The sequence below is a fragment of the Lethenteron reissneri genome, chromosome 48, assembly GCF_015708825.2.
Source record: "Lethenteron reissneri isolate LAM-NWPU_2019-01 chromosome 48, ASM1570882v1, whole genome shotgun sequence".
Classification (NCBI taxonomy): Eukaryota; Metazoa; Chordata; class Hyperoartia; order Petromyzontiformes; family Petromyzontidae; genus Lethenteron; species Lethenteron reissneri.
The window spans coordinates 705799-721740 of record NC_083826.1 but is presented as its reverse complement, the minus strand read 5'-3'; the positions used below and the strand labels follow the sequence as shown (position 1 = coordinate 721740).

General features: G+C 47.0%; 1 protein-coding gene across 1 annotated transcript in view; it reads left to right on the top strand.

Moving 5' to 3' along the window:
- The window catches only part of LOC133354697 (arrestin domain-containing protein 1-like), a 113020-nt gene that overhangs the window by 67666 nt on the left and 29412 nt on the right, over nt 1-15942 (top strand). The window contains exon 3 of the mRNA XM_061571749.1: nt 10552-10611. Coding sequence (XP_061427733.1) covers nt 10552-10611 — 60 coding nt within the window. The remainder of the gene's footprint in view (nt 1-10551; nt 10612-15942) is intronic.

The following is a 15942-nucleotide window of genomic DNA, read 5'->3' as shown; positions in this document are numbered from 1 at the left end:
CGTGGAAATGTAAAGTAGCCAAATACTCTTTAACGCAGGTTTATAGATGTGGAGGGAAAAACCGGAAAACCCGGATAAAAATCCACACTGCCACGGGGGGGATCATTCAAACTCCAAATATACAAGAGTCAGGGTCGTGATCGAACCTATGACCTCCTGTATACCAGGCGAGGTAGTTCATATCTCACCACCATGGCGCCTTTAACGTATGTATGCTTGCTTGTCCAACTTCTTTCGCACCGTACGTAGTCAACCGTGCCAATCGGAGGTGCGGGCAAAGGACAAGGTTGCTTACGTAGTGTGGCAAAAGAAGTTCATACATACAACTCCCACGGTGTTTAATAATTAAGTAATAGTGCACGCCGTGTACGGATGCGTTTGGGGGCAAGGCACGCACGCACATGTCCACGACACATTATGTTGGCACCGCACAAAGACATGCTGCTTGTGGCTGCTGCTGCTGCTCGGTGACGAAGGGAATAATGAAGCGAGGAGGAGCGTTGGTGAGGGGCAAGGGGCAGAGTAGATTTGCCGCATGGGAATATCTCGCTGGGCCTGTTTACGAGCTTCCCTAGCACGGCCTTTATTTTTTGTTTGGTCATGCAGAGATGCTTTGAAGTCGCCTTTCTGTCGGGCCCATTCATTTACTAATGAGCTATTTCACCGTGCCGTTGTGCGTGTCCATGGGAATCATATTTGTTCATGAATAAAGTAGGAAAGGAGACGAGTAGAGGCCGTTTGTTAACTTTTTTAAAATCCAAATATTCTCGGATGCCCTCTTTCGTGTCCTAATTGTGAGGGTGCATTATGCCTGGCCTTGTTGTGCCTCATGTCTTGTTTTTTTTTCCTCCTTTTGAAATTCCAAATGTATTCTGGGTTCTTTAATGACAATAAAATTCTCACGAAAAAATCAAAGTATTCTCATGACTATGGAATGGAGGCCTTCTTTAATCGAGTACTGCAATATCACGACCGTAATAGAAATAATACATTTAATTATTTATCCAGGAAAGCTTTAGTTTGTTTTCAGAAGGCTCCTGCATCGGAATGCTTGGCCATTGTCATTTTGATGTTGTTTTCCAAATGTTGGAAAAACTGGAGCACTTGGAGAAAACTCACACAGACAAGAAGATTCTATTCTTGCGTATGATGGAAATATGTCCATGCGCTAAATGGCAATGTCTGATGTTGGCCAGCTAGGAGAAACCTTCAGGAGAGGTTTGTTTTTACTATTCCTCCGTCGTTAAAGGAGTGCAGACTTGAGTGGTGCACTATGTAGTTCGTAATTTTTGTGTTGTATGGCCACAATCGCACTATTGTGGATTGTGTATTTAATTGTCCATTTTTGTATGAGTTGTACGCATCGGCCTGTTGATTTTCTGGTGCGGTTGATGGTTCGACCAGTATCTTTGAGGAGGAATGTCAAATCCAGGAGGTGTGACTTTTGAGTCGCGAATGAGGCGTTTATTCTGGACGTCCGCGCTGTTCCACTCACAAATATGAGAAAACTCAGAGCCACACAAATTAGTTCACACATCTCGTTTTGCTCTACTGCCGTCTCGTGGCCACATTACACACCCGTGGATTTTGTAGTTTCACAAATATATGCCTGATTTGCAAGGCTGGTAGCCGACGGTTAACCGTTTTAATGGCGCTACGTGCACTGTGAAAATAAATGAGAAAATAATTTGTGACGAGGCTGTGTACACGAGCACAATCCTGTTTTGTGTGTCAAGTCAAAAGCGATTTCTCTATAAAATTAACATTGAGGCAGTTGGTGCGCATCTCCTGTTTACAGCCCACATTCCCCCATCACAAAGCTGTACTTATAGTATCGAACCCGGGTGGGATGATGGGCCGAGTCAGCTCCCTCTGACCAGGATTTGAACTCGCGTCTTTTGCGACTGCAATCCGGTCGCTTTACAGCCCAGCCACCCCGTCGGATCGTTCAGAATGTGCGTGTGCCTCCGTCTGCCCGTGTGCCTCTGCGTGCCATTAAAAAAAGCATTTCATTTGTCTTGGTAGCCGCAGCACTTCACGTTCAGGGGGCAGTGCAAGCGGTGCCAGGGTTTGCGTGTCTGTGTGCGTACGTGGGGAGCGGTAGTGTAGCGGTTAGTGTTCCAACAAAGCCACCCGAGTCCGATTCCCGTTCGTGGCCAACACCAGTGACAATTATGTGAAGCGGTCGTGGGCCTCCACTCCAAGGTCGACTCGACCTCAAATGAGCGCCTCGTGCTATGTGTAAACATCGCCACTAGGGAGACAAAATTGGCCAGGTGTGGTGCTGGCCACCCACCCCCTCATTTACTGTGCCAGCCTTCATAGGTGCTCGCTCACAGCACTTTCCCCAACAGTCTGTTCAGGCTATATGGGGATCTTGTATTTGTTTGTGCAGGGAATGCAGTATATTATGATTCAGGGCATGCAGCAGAATATAATGTGCGATGCAGAGGGGTTTTGATCGGCTCTTATAGGGCTCTTTTTATATATATTTATTCAGTGGCGGTTATGTAACTGTCAGCATATTTGCAGTCTCCCACTCACACAGGCCGATAACTGGCCAAAGCGGCACCGATGATCTTGTGCTGTGTGTTCGGATATATAGCGATGCTTAGAATGTCGTACAAGGATTGGAAAAACAACTTGGGATGTTTAATTGCATCTAACTAGGACCCATATCTACAGAGGGGCATCTTTGCCTATGCACACGTGGCGATTTGCCAGCATTGGTTCAAGCAAGCCTGACTGCTGAGGAGGACACCAAATGTCAAAACGGGTCGAGAGTTGCTTCTAATAAAGCAGTGTTGCTGAAGGACATGTAGCTGATGGGATGTGTAAAAACACATGTACGTGGAGAGACGAAAATGAGGCATCTTTGTCTGTTCAATTATTTTAATCGGGAGAACCATGTTGTGACGGGTAGGACAACACGTGTCGCGTGGAGGAGGACAGGTTACTGAGACAGGCATTGAAGTGGCACCCAGAAATTAGCCACCAAGGGGAAGATCTGTAGCCAGGTGGCAGTGGCAGTGATGACGGGGCTGCATAAACACGTCTTGGAGGTCGGTTATCACCTTTGCGACAACTGTGGGATCTAGCAGAAATAAGGAAGCAATGGTGAGGTTTCGTGTTGGCGGCATGAAACAGCATTGGCCGTGTTGACCTCTTGACCTGTGTACAATGCAGAACTAAACAAAACTATTTACACCCATTGTGAGCCCCCTGTTTGAAAACACCTTTTTACACCAGATGACCTCATTCGCGAATATTTTAAGATCCTTTTAACATTGCAAAATGCATTGGTATGTGCATAGGCACTTACGGATATATATTAAATAAACTAAACACATGGTTATTGTTTGACCATACTTTACCACGCTGGTCAATGCGAGTATTGAAGGGGCAAGTGAAGCAGGACTGCTTCAGACATCACCAGCCACCGGTGTTGACCTTGGCCGGGAATCAACCTCAGGTGGCCGGGTTCGTAGCGTGGCATGCTAACCATAACACCAGTCATGCTCTCTTATCATCAGGCATGGTCAGTCCACACTGCTGGATGAAGCCCTCCCAAATCCGCCTGCCATCTCTCACAATCTTGCAATGTTACAACCCACCTGAGTAACCTGCTGCACGAGCTGATGTAGTGGCTCAGTCTTCTTTGTGGACGTGTTCCCTGGTACATTTTGTGCGTACCGGACATACGTGCGCCCGTGCACACCCGTACTACCTGTTGGACCGTGTGTGAAATTAAAGCTGTGCTGATGAAAAGCTCAAAGTGCCAATTATGTAAGAATGGATCGCAGTCCTTTTAGGGCACGGGGGGTGGATTTTTATAGGGGAAAAGGATTTTTTGGTTCCTTGTCCCTTCCTGTGCTCAAGCTGTGCCACTGGTCATTGTTGTCCCCCCACTGGTGCCGACATATGGCAGCCACATGAGTCGCATTCTGCTCGAAAAAACAACGATAGGACGTGGCGTTTGATGGCTTAAACGCATTTTCAAGATTCTCAGAGTGCTCGCAGCTCTATGGAAATCCCTGGTGCTCAACGAGATGGATCCACCCTAAAAGAACCGTCGCAAAAATATAAAATATTATGCTGGGTTCCGCTTGCTGTTGTTTTACTTCTCATTATTATTTGCTTACCTTCCTGCTGTGTGATGCTTGTTTTCCACACGTCGTGTGGTGGATGTCATAACTCAGTTGTGAGCATTCCAGATGGGCGCAGAAGCGCATCCAAAAGCGCACGATGCGGTGACCGTCTTTGTTTGATGGCTAGCGAAAACCACTGGCAGCGGGTTGACGTGCAGGCTCTGTGTGTGACGTCGGCCAGTACGCTGCGAGGACACGGCCTCATCGCGTCCTCTACATGCACCCAGAGTCGTTAATTCCGCGTCACGTCCCCGGCACGGCTCGGCTTCTACAGTGGAAATGTAACCTGGCACCACACGAGCAGTGCCGGGCTGGCTCGGCACGGCCCCGGTGTAGCTCAGTTGTTCAGTGGAAAAGTGCTGTTGGCGATCGCACAGGGGAACTGAAGCCCAACATCTCAAACATTCCAGCTCAAGATTAATTTCTTCAGAGGCTTTCTTACATTGAGGAGTTTGGCCAATTCCTGAAATAATATTTTTCCATGCTAGAGAGTGGCAAGGGAAAACTCACAATTTTAAGTGGATGCCATTCAGGAAGATTGGCAGTCCACCTGCTTTGTTGCCTGCAAAGGGAAAACCACTGGCGATAAATGTTCTGATAATGCATTGTCTTTGTACTGGTCGCCTTTTTGGCGTTCTCTGGTCTGACACTGGTGGTGAGACTGGGCCATGAAAAAGGCTGTCTCTGGTGTAGGCCAATCAGTTTCAAAGACAACGCATCAAATATTAGCAGAGCATGTTTGTTTACATGTTCATCTTAACACCACCTGCTTTATTGCCAGAAAGGGTAAAACCTATTCTTTATCATACTTTATACTGGTGGAAGAAAAGGTCCCATGATAAAACTATACATTGTTGCAAATAATTGTCTTGTGTGATTGTTGGAGATTGTTGCTGAGAACATCACATGAGCTGTTTGTGCAAACCTTGTTCTAATGCCCACAGTTACAACCCAAGGAGAAAAACCCACGGCAGTGTCAGAGGTGCTGGTTCTGTGAACTCGCCTAGATTTACCCAAGCCCCTTCAGCCACCCAATTGGTCTTCTCTTGATAAAATAAACAATATCGATGACGTGTGATGTGGAACAAGAACATCTCTGTGCGTATTTGTTTTTCAAACATTGAGAGTTAAAGAGGACGCCACGTGAGTACATTCAGACGTGCGCAACCTCTAATTGATACCAAATCTGCCGTTAAAGCCGACCGGCCGTAAGGGGTAGTGTTGTTTGTTTTCCCGCGAGCTCGGCTAACGCGTGTTAAACCGCCATCCCCGTGGCGTTTCAAAACCCGCTGACGCTCGTGTTCGGCCGCGCTGTGGAGAACGTTCGAAATGCGGAAACCGAAGGTTGAACGGCGCAGAATAATATTCGTGCAAACCGCGACGGTAATAACCGTACGTTGTTATTTGTTTAACGACCGAAACTTGAGCGACCGCCGATTAAGAAAAAGTGCGGTGCTCAGTGACGGAACTCATCCTGGGTGCGTTTACAGTGTTGGCGTCTGGCGGCACTGTGGACCTGCAAGGGAGTAGTGGGCAGCCAAACAAAATCTACCTCGTAAGGTCACCCGGGTGCATCTGCTGGCTCATGATATTAATGCCTGAGCACTCGACTCTTTATTATCCGCAGCGGCGCCACGGATAAGAGGAGTCGAGCAGTAAACTGCTCCTGCTATCTGCATTATCTGCAGCTAGGTGGCACTTGGAAGTGATCCCAAGAAATTGGGGCTGTACTACCCCCTGTTATCCACGGCCGTTCCACGGATAACAGGACTCACTCAAAGATAATATAAGATCCGTGAGCAGCTCCCATCTATATCAACACGGATAAGAGGAGTTCACTTCACTTAGGAGTGGGGGTCACTCATTCTGATGCACAATCATGGTGAGCCAATCTCTCCATGCCCTTTTAAACGCGATGCCCCAGCAATCGCATGAGCACCCGGGTACATAATTTAATATTTATAAAGGGCACCCCTCGTCAAGAGAACGTGCCCACCACGTTGCATGGGCACGGTACGGCCATGTGATTAGAATCAAAGCCAGGGAGGCGTTATTTCTGTGGATAACCCGTCATGACGGTGATCTACATACGCATGTGCGGTCAGTCTGTGTGTGGGGACAGCGGTGGTGCAGCGGTTAGCGCGATGCCCTATGAACCCAGAACCCCAAGTTCGAGTCCTGCTCACGGCCAACACCATTGATGATTATCTGAACTGGTCCTGGGCCTCACCTGGGTCGACTCGGCCTCAAATGAGTATCTGGTACAGTGTGTAAACATCAACACTTGGGAGACTGGCCACCCACTCCTTTATATGCCGGCTGTCCATACACTTGCCCCAAAAGTCGGTTAAAGGCTATACGGGGATCTCTATCTTTGGGGACGGGGTAGCGTGCCGTAGTAGTTTTCAGACTATGCAGACACCCTGATGGTGACGATGTGCGTCAACAAGCGTTACCCCACTTCTCTTTCTGCTTCTTCCGTCACACTTCACTTCTCTCCCCCATCGCCTCTTTCCCCAAGTTCTTTTAACATTGCTCATTTTAAGAAACAACTTAACTCTTCATCACCATTGCGATGTGCATTTGATGTGCTATAAAGGAGGACCATTGCTCGAAACGTGATTTTTTTCTGATTTTCTTTTAAGGCAGCATTATTGACGGCATGTGTTGAGTTGTTCAGTTTTCATTGCGGGCCTGTGCTCGGCAACCATGATTATTGGTATTTTATGGAATTGGGTCACTTAAGCCTTTGATAAGAGGTGAGCAGACTTCGTTAAGCCTCTCACCAGGATGCTGGCTTCGTCAGATGCAGTTGCATTTCGATGCTGTGTGAATCCGCATTGTGTGTTCTGCTGGATTGTTATTGAATTATTGATACACATCAGCACCGCTGGAGAGTAAGGCGACCAGGAACATTGCGTCTCTGCGTTGGGAAATTGTAAATTGTGTCTTCGCTGGTGGGGAGCGGTGGCACAGCGATTAGCGCACTGTGGTGTGAACCCGGCGACCCGAGTTCAATTCCTCGCCAAGGCCAACATCGGTGGTGATTAATGGAACTTAACGATATGAGCCTGTCCTCTGTTGACTCGTCCTCAATACCTGGTTCAATGTGTACGTCACTACTAGGGAGACAAAGGCGGCCGGGCGTGGTGTTGACCACACTGTTCTTACGTGCGTCGTAGCGGCCTTAGTACGTGCCCGCAAACAGCACTTGCCCGACGGTGAACCCAGGATTATATTTTCCTTAATTAACTGGTACTTCCAGTTGGCTGTGTACAAGTTCAACATACAAATATATATCTGTCAGTTATGATTGAGATCTTGGAATGTTTATTCTCAGGGGTTGTCTCCCGTGATAAAATGACGATGACGTCACGATCGAGCAGAGCATGGCGCACCACGAACAAACCCACACCGCAATTCACACTTTCTTTTACTTCCCCACAAAGTGGTACTTTCTTTTATTGACCGGAAGGATGATGTGCTGACTCAACCCCCTGACCATACAAATCACGATTTGACCTCGCAACCTTTCCAACTGCGAGTTCGGTCAAAACACAACTTGTGAGATACAATCCTGATCGTTCTGCTTCCCGAGCCGGTTCGTGTTGACGGCGTCGAGTCACAAGAAAACTACCGGAGGCGTCTCAACCCGTCGCAGTCGTGGCACCGACTCGGCACAAACAAGTGACGTCAGGGGGTGGACGCCAGGGCTCGAGTGGTCGAGAACGTCCCAGGCACCACGTGCGGCGGCGCGCACGGGAGCCGCCACCGCGGGGTCCTCTTGGTCACCCCCCCCCCGTCCACGTCCCCCCTGCTCCATTCATCCCCGTGGACTTTTTTTGTTCCCCCCCCCCCCCCCCCGATTTAATTAAGGCTTCTTTTGATGAAGATTCAAAAGTGTTTACGGAGTTCTCTGCCTTGCCGCCGGGCTGCCGTGAACGGCGCTCATTGTGCGGCCGTGCCGTAGGAGGGGGGCGTTGAGGAGGATGGAGGGAGGGGGGCGAATGTCCCAGCATGCTGCGGCGAGAGGGCTGCTGCGAGAGTGCAGCCCGCCCGCCCTTCTTCCTTCACGGGCTGCGTCCCCAATTTGAAGGGAATCGCTGCTGTTTTCGGGTTACCTATTGCCATGGTGATGGTGGTAGGGGTTGTTCAAGGACAGCCACGGTAGTTACAAGCTAAGCAGAGTTGAGCACGGGTTTAGTATGTACGGTGTGTGTATGTTGAACTCCTTCCGCACCATGATGTAGGCAACCTTGCTACTCGGAGATGCGGGGGAAGGACAACAAACTAAACACAAAAAGCAGTTGTCAAGACACGAGTTTTCAATCTGGATGATGTAAAAGTGCGTAGCCCCAGTGGCTTCCAAAGATCGGAAGGAGGAGCGTTCCGGACGGCCGCAGAAGCGCATCTGAAAGCGCCGCGCGATGCGGTGACCGCCGCCTTCGTGCGATGGCAGCATGTGGATGGGGCGGCTGCCTGGGAATGCAAAGTCGTTTGTAGGCTTGAGCTCACGAGCTGGCGAGGAGATGGCGGCACATTTGTTGATTCTTTAACCTGCGTACAAGTGTCTTTCCTTGCCCTCCCAATGCGGCATGGTGGGTGTTCTCCAGTCACTTCTGGTTTCTGCCCACGTGCCGAGAAAGCACTGAGGAATAGAATTGGCCAACTATCCCAAGCCAGCACCCTCGTGATAAAACATCCGTGAGACTTTTATGAAAACACAAAACAAGGGCCACTTGAGGGGATTGTTTGTTGTTTTTGAGAAAGCCGTGAAAATCACTTCCCACAGCCGCTGCTTGACGAGCGAGGCACAGGAGCGCTGCTCTGCCAGATTTCCACATTAATTATTCGTCGTATGACACGGTCATACCAAAACACACAAAATAATCACTCGTTGAAACAAAAACATCTAATATATTCTTGCTCATGATGGCAATATGTCCAGGGGCTGCTGGCTACGACGAGATGGCTTCAGGAGAGAGTTGGTGTCGTTTTGCTGTTCCTCCTCCGCCTCCATCGCAATGACGCACACCACAGCGGTCGACTATACGGTCCAAAATAATGTTTGCAAATGTAAGGAGCGTTTGGATTGGAGGGCAGTTGAAGGCTCTACTTGTACGTTCATACAAACCAGACAGTAAAGCCTTAATAGTTTTTTTTTCATGATAGTGTTTTAATGCGAAGCCATTAGCTCAACAGCACTTATCTTTACCGCATTCGCAGGAACAAATCTTACCGCTAGGTGCAGTGACACGCTTTGAGTGCTAATGTGTGCCAAGCCGTTCTGTGAACCTGCTGTGTGACGAGCACAGGGAAAGCTTCTAACGGTCTGCGTTCAATTGATTCAACACCGTGCCGTCGTTACAGGCTCCAAGCTCGATTATGTCATCAAAGCCTTGTCCTGGCGCACGCACGCACACTCACAGATTCCTTCACTTGCCGGGAAACAAGCTCAAGTCTAACCGTAATGTGCTGTTGTGTGTGTGTATTAGTGGTGCACCTAGCCTGGCACAAGCGCCGTGGTGACGTCGCCAACAGTAACGTCGTGTTTAGCACGCTGCGCCATGAACCCAGTGCCCCAAGTTTGGTTTGCGGCCACGGCTAACTTCAGTGGTGATTACCTGATTCATGTCCTGGGCCTCCGTTTTGTCGACTTAGCCTTAAAATAGTACCTGGTGCAGTGTGTAAACATCAGCACTAGGGCGTGGTGCTGGCCATACCCCGCTCTCGTGCGCTGTGCCGGCCTTCATAGGTGCTTGCTAACAACAGCACTTGCCCCAACAGCTTGTGTAGGTTGTAGGGGGGATCTTTGGCTTTGTAATAATCCCATGGTTCGCGCTGCGATACAATCCAGTGGTCCTGCTGTCACGTGCATCAGAATCTCGCTTTGTCCTTCTCGGCACGAAGCGAACACGAGATGTGTTGGTGCGGTCATCGGTTTTGTATTTGCCACATGATCCCTTTGTGTGCTGTGCCAGCCCCTAATAGGTGCCGACACCACTTGGCGCACAATGTGTTTTTTGTATCAAGGTGTAAATTGTGTATGGTTGGCATATTGGAGACCCTGTCTCGTACAAGATGCACAATAACAACACGTGTTGTGGTTGGGTTTCTGTCACCTGTCTGAGGCTCGTCATCAAATATGCACGCACATGAATTGCTCACATGCACGGAAGTCCCTGGGCATTGTGGCGATATTCGTGTGTGTGTGTGCAGTGCCGTGTTCAAAAGCCTTTCTGGCGTTACACAATCAAAACCATTACCTCTCTTGGAAGCCATTGCAAACATCAACAGCTATTCACCTTTAAATCAATTCTGGACAGCGTTTGAAGGACTTGGGTGACCTGCTCGTGTTAGCAGTTTAATTTCATTGGTTGCGTGTGTTTGTTTTTCCTTTCAGAGTCGTCTGGTCCGCTGTCAATCGGAAAGCACTCCTTCCCCTTCAGCTTTAAGCTTCCAGGTAAGAGCACGACTGATTGAGGAGACGTGGCGTTCCACCCAAAAATACAATGCTGGAGAGATCGGTTTAACACGTAGTAGGCTTTCGCAACCAATATTATCCATAATAAAGTTTTTTTTTTTGGGTTGGATCACATAAATATAAATGTGTCGTTAACCCACCACCACGTAAACAAAATGTGTCAAATGTGCAAATTAGATACTGCTTCAGCACACCGGTGTGTTGGAGAGGGAACCCACAACAACATTTACAATTCGGGTCGGACGTATCTCCGGCGACTAGAACCAGCTTCATGAGGCGATTTGCCAGAATTGTGAAGAAGTCTTCCTGGAGAGATCTCTCGATGGTTGATTTCTGCTGATCTGTCATCAACTCTGTTATCAAATAATTTTTTTCTCAATCAAATAATTTACCTGCCCCACCCTCCCAGCCGTTCTGGTTAAATTCTGCTGTAGCTCCATCCATGCGACCTAAGACATTGAACAACATTTCAATGTTCTATTCTAGGAGTGAATAGCAATCTTGGTCAATCATCATCATCATCATCCTCATGCTTGGGCCACTCTCTTCAAATAACTTTGCTTCCCAATTGCACCCTGGAGCCATTCCATCAGAAGCTGTTTTTTTATTATAATTCACCATTTGGTGAAATAAACATTAACGAATCATCCTACGACCACTAGTTTCATTTCAAAGTAAGAAAAAAAAGGTCAAAAGTTATTTATCTATTTTAAATTTTTAGCAGGAAAAGCCCACTGAGCTATGTAGCTCTTTTTCTGAAGCGACCTGGCCACAAATGATGGCCCAATGAAATGGCTTATCACGTTTTGAGGTGGTAACCATGTTCTGTTTGCAGCCCTGAGCCAATAGTGGAAATTCCACCATATCCAGGACGACTACAAAGTGGTAATTTTGTTATCGATTCTGGAGTCGATGCCCAGCTGGGATTGGTTACTCACAACCTTGCGATTGCGAGGCGCTCGCTGTACCGCTGAGCCAGCTGGCAGTTACTCGCCTCATAGGTCGGGGACCCCACCTATTTGTCGTTAAGAATTGGCACAAACAAAAATACAAATAAGGTGCCGAATGATGGTGTTATTAAATACATTTTGAGTACTTGTGCTCTACTGTTTTAATAAAGTGCGAAGCAGTGGCCATAGTTGTTCGCGCCCGGCACTATGAACACGGAAACGACCCGAGTTAAATTTCTGGCCGCTGCTAACATCAGTGGTGACTGATCTCTGTACCAGTCCAGGCCGCTTCACCCTTTCCTGTTCCAAGACGTCTGCAAGTGGCAGGGTGGGTGTCCCGTTCACCGCTGAGTCTCCGAACACGCAGGCGGCTCGGCGTTAATTTTATTTAGAGAGGCGTAGCGCCCTTGTTCTTAAATACACAGGACTCATCGCAGAGAACAGTCGTGACACGACCGCACTCTGTGACAGCTGGCACCAAACCGTGCCACACGCTTTCCCGCACGGCCTTGTGTGAGCCTCGGTACCGATAAAGTTATTTGATTTAAAATGTTCTCATGAAAGGGTTAACCAACCCCCAGTGACCAGCGTGGTGAAGTATAGTCAATCTGCTCCATGACTGATACGACATATGGAGGCCTTTGTGTAGCAGTGGATCGACGAAGAGTAGTAAATGGTTGTTGTTATTGTCGTCGTCATAGTCAAGGCTGTTGTTTCTGGGCTGTGGATCACAACGAACCCACAGGTGTGTTTACAGCACACAGTGTCCCTTTGCCTTCGTTGTTTCCGAGGGACATTGAATCAGTACAGAACTCGTCAGGGCTTGGATTTGTTCTTTCACTTGACTTATTGGCAACTTGTCAGCTTTAACGTTAAAATAAAACGTAACCTTTGCAAGCTACATATCTTCTTAACGAGAGGGTCAATGCCTTTAACATGTGGTCGTTCACCAGCATCGCTTCAAGCCAGCCTGATTGCTGATGAGACACTGTGTGTTGAAACCAGTCCAGAGTTTGCTTGTTCTGAATCAATGAAGGCCGTGGGAATCATAGGCTGTATGGACAATACTGACTTATTTTTACATGGACAGATAGATATTTATTACGTGACACTGCGTATATATATTCACTTTACAGGTGCTATTCTATATATGCTGCGTGTTGAGATGCAATTCTATTTCAGTTGAGATTTACTTAGCGATTTTTATAATGGACTAATTGGCCCAGCTCTTTACCAATGGCTTTCAAAAGCTGACCTAGCCTAAAGTGAGTAGCTGTTGTGGTGCATCAATAATGAGAAGCACAACTGAAGTTCGGTCATGGCAATACCGTGGCACCCACCACAGTTAACTACCTTGCTCGTTTACAGGTCGTAGGTTCAATCCTGACCCACATGCCTGTATATTTGGAGTTGGTGTGTTCTCCCCGTGATCGCGTGGATTTTTCTTTGGGTCCTCCGGTTTTCCCCTCCACATGTAGAATCAACGTGAGTTTTAGAGTATTTGGCTGCCATAAATGTCCACGCGATAAGCCACTTCTCCGAGCTGTTTTAATGTGTGGTCTGGTCGCTTCTGAAAAAGAGCTACATAGCTCAGTGGGCCTTACCTAGTAAAATAAAAAGGGTTTATAGTCTTGGTTTATACTGCCCAGTTTTGTACATCACTACTGTATTACGCATTCGCCACTTATTGCAGAGGGTCACGTTTCAGTTCCAGCAACCGCTCTGATTAAACCTGCGGCATGCGTATTAACCAAAGCACTACGTGCCACCTGCTTTACAGTGGACATTAAAGAACTTGTCACCTAATTCGCAAGAGTAGGCTTTTGTGTGTGCCGGTGTCTCGTTCCAAATGTGGTAAATTAGAAACTTTTCACTTCAAATCACTCAATTGGGATTAGATAAAGCAGCAATAATTGCCCTCTTGCGAAAACCTAGCAGGTCCTTCCCAAAGAAGAGCCGTGAGACTCGGGTGAGGCCCTCCCGGGTAACAATCTGTTCTTTATTACTCCCAATCAGTCCACGCTGACTGCCCATGTCCTGGCGTCTGTGGGGAAAAACAACGATGGATCTTTGTAGTCTAGTAGTAATAATAATAGTACTGTTACAATGATGTTTATTTTATAAAGCGCCTTTCATATTGAAATAACTCAAAGCGCCTTACTTAGAAAGAAAGTCTCGTAAACTATCGATAAAATCCTACCAAAATGCAATAGAAGCTGATAATGATAACTCCACTCACACTATAGATAACATTAATAACCCTCTACGATAAAAGCCATGCATTCTAATTACACTCACGTTGTAGATAAAATCAAACCAAGCTACAGGGAAAGCCAATTAATACAAATACATTTTAAGCTATAATTAAAAGCACCATATATATAGTATGCATACATATACTTTTAAAACTGAAAAAAAATTCGATTTAAAGCTTTCGTGACCGCAGGGATTCATCTTCTTGGTTCTTTCGGTAAAGTCACGTAGAAGGGAAGTAATAAAATAATAAAAATAAAACATAATAAAATAAAATAATTTATTTATTTTATTAAATAAAATAATTTATTTATTTTATTTTATTATGTTTTATTTTTATTATTTTATTACTTCCCTTCTACGTGACTTTACCGAAAGAACCAAGAAGATGAAAAAAAATTGTTTACCAGATAAGATCCACTGAGCTATATAGCTCTTTTTCAGATGCGACCTGGCCACAAATGATGTCTAAATGAAGTGGCTTATCATGTGGACATTTCTTGCAGCCAATTACTCTAAAAACATGTTTTTAAATGTGATGGGAAATAAGTATAACCCGTAAAAACAAAGTTTTTCACTATAAATCCTTTATATGCGTGGCGGCTAGAGTCCTCTCGTCCTCTGGCTTGAGATGGCTGCCACCTATGGGTCAGATGATTGTCTGCCAGTATTAAGCAATTGGTAATTAAATATTTAATTTGTTTTCCCTAAACAGTGTAAAATTTTGGAAAAAAAATTCACGAACATTAATTGTCTCGCACAACGAGTCTGTGTGCAAAATGTCAGCTCGATTGAATCACGGGAAGTGGGTTAAAAAACGGCCGAAAGATTTGCACGGTCGTAAGCAAGCAAGCAAGCACGCAAGCAAGCAAGCGAACTTAATATAAATGATTTAAAAACGGAGGACCTGGAGAAAAATCCACGTGACCGCGGGGAGAGAGGAATGCAAACTCCAAATATATAGGGAAGGGAGATTACATACACAACACATATCTCACTTGTAGACTGTAGAGGGGAGTGCTGTTGGTAAGCTGATTAAAGTTGGCATTTGGGCAACACCACGGCCAAACGCCTTTGTCTCCCAAGTGCTGACGTTTACATAAAGCACCAGGTACTCGCATAAGGCCGCGGTGACGGAGCCACGCACAACCGAAGTTGTGCGTGGCTGTTGTGAGTTGATGGCATTGCGGTGCATGCCATGTATGAACCATCGTGTCACACGTGCACACACACACGCACACACTCGTCAACATCTGTGATTTCCTGCTCAAAGTGAGCAATGAGGAATTGGTAGGAAATTCCACATTCCTATGTCGGGGGCAAGTCTATCCAGAGGTCGACCACTGTTGCCTTCCAACACAAAGTGGTGCTCATTTTATGGACCCCGGATGGATGATGGGCTGAGTCAACCTCCCAACCAGGATTTGAACTTGCATACTTCTAATTGCGGGCCGCTCGTCCGACTGCTGAAGCCACCTGACGAGCTCAGGTGCAGATAAGGGTGTCCGGAGACGGCAGTTGGCCACAATTGTGACCACAATTGTGACCACGTGATCCATCCTCTCATTGCCGAGTTGCAATGCCACGTGATCTAACACAACGCGTGTCTAAAGCCACCAGTCTTGTTTTACACCGCCATTCAAGAGGCAACATTGTGGACATATAATTTATGTTGACCATTTTTTCTCAAATTTTTACCGTTTACCTGTTGGACTCATTTTGCGTGTACGGAGTTATTGCCCTGCGCGTATCATTGCCGTGCTTGCAGCCTGCTCAATACTTTTCTGTCTTCGGGAGTTTCTCATCGTTGACGGTGAGCGTTCAAATTGGGTCACCCCAAGGGTTGTTCCGTTTTGCGTTTCACCGACGGGGCAGCGCCGCCACCTGCTGGCGGAGATGTTGCTGGTGACGTGGGAGCTTTTTGGATTGAATTCCCGTCGTGTCGAGACAGCCGTGTTTGTAAACTGGAATACTTTATCAACACATTTCCACCGAAGATTAGCTTAACTTGCTACGCTGTCTCTGTTGGATCGTCATAAAGTAACCTCAAGAGACTTCCAACGTTTGTAAAACCGTCTCTCGCCCACCACGTCACCTTCGGTGTCGG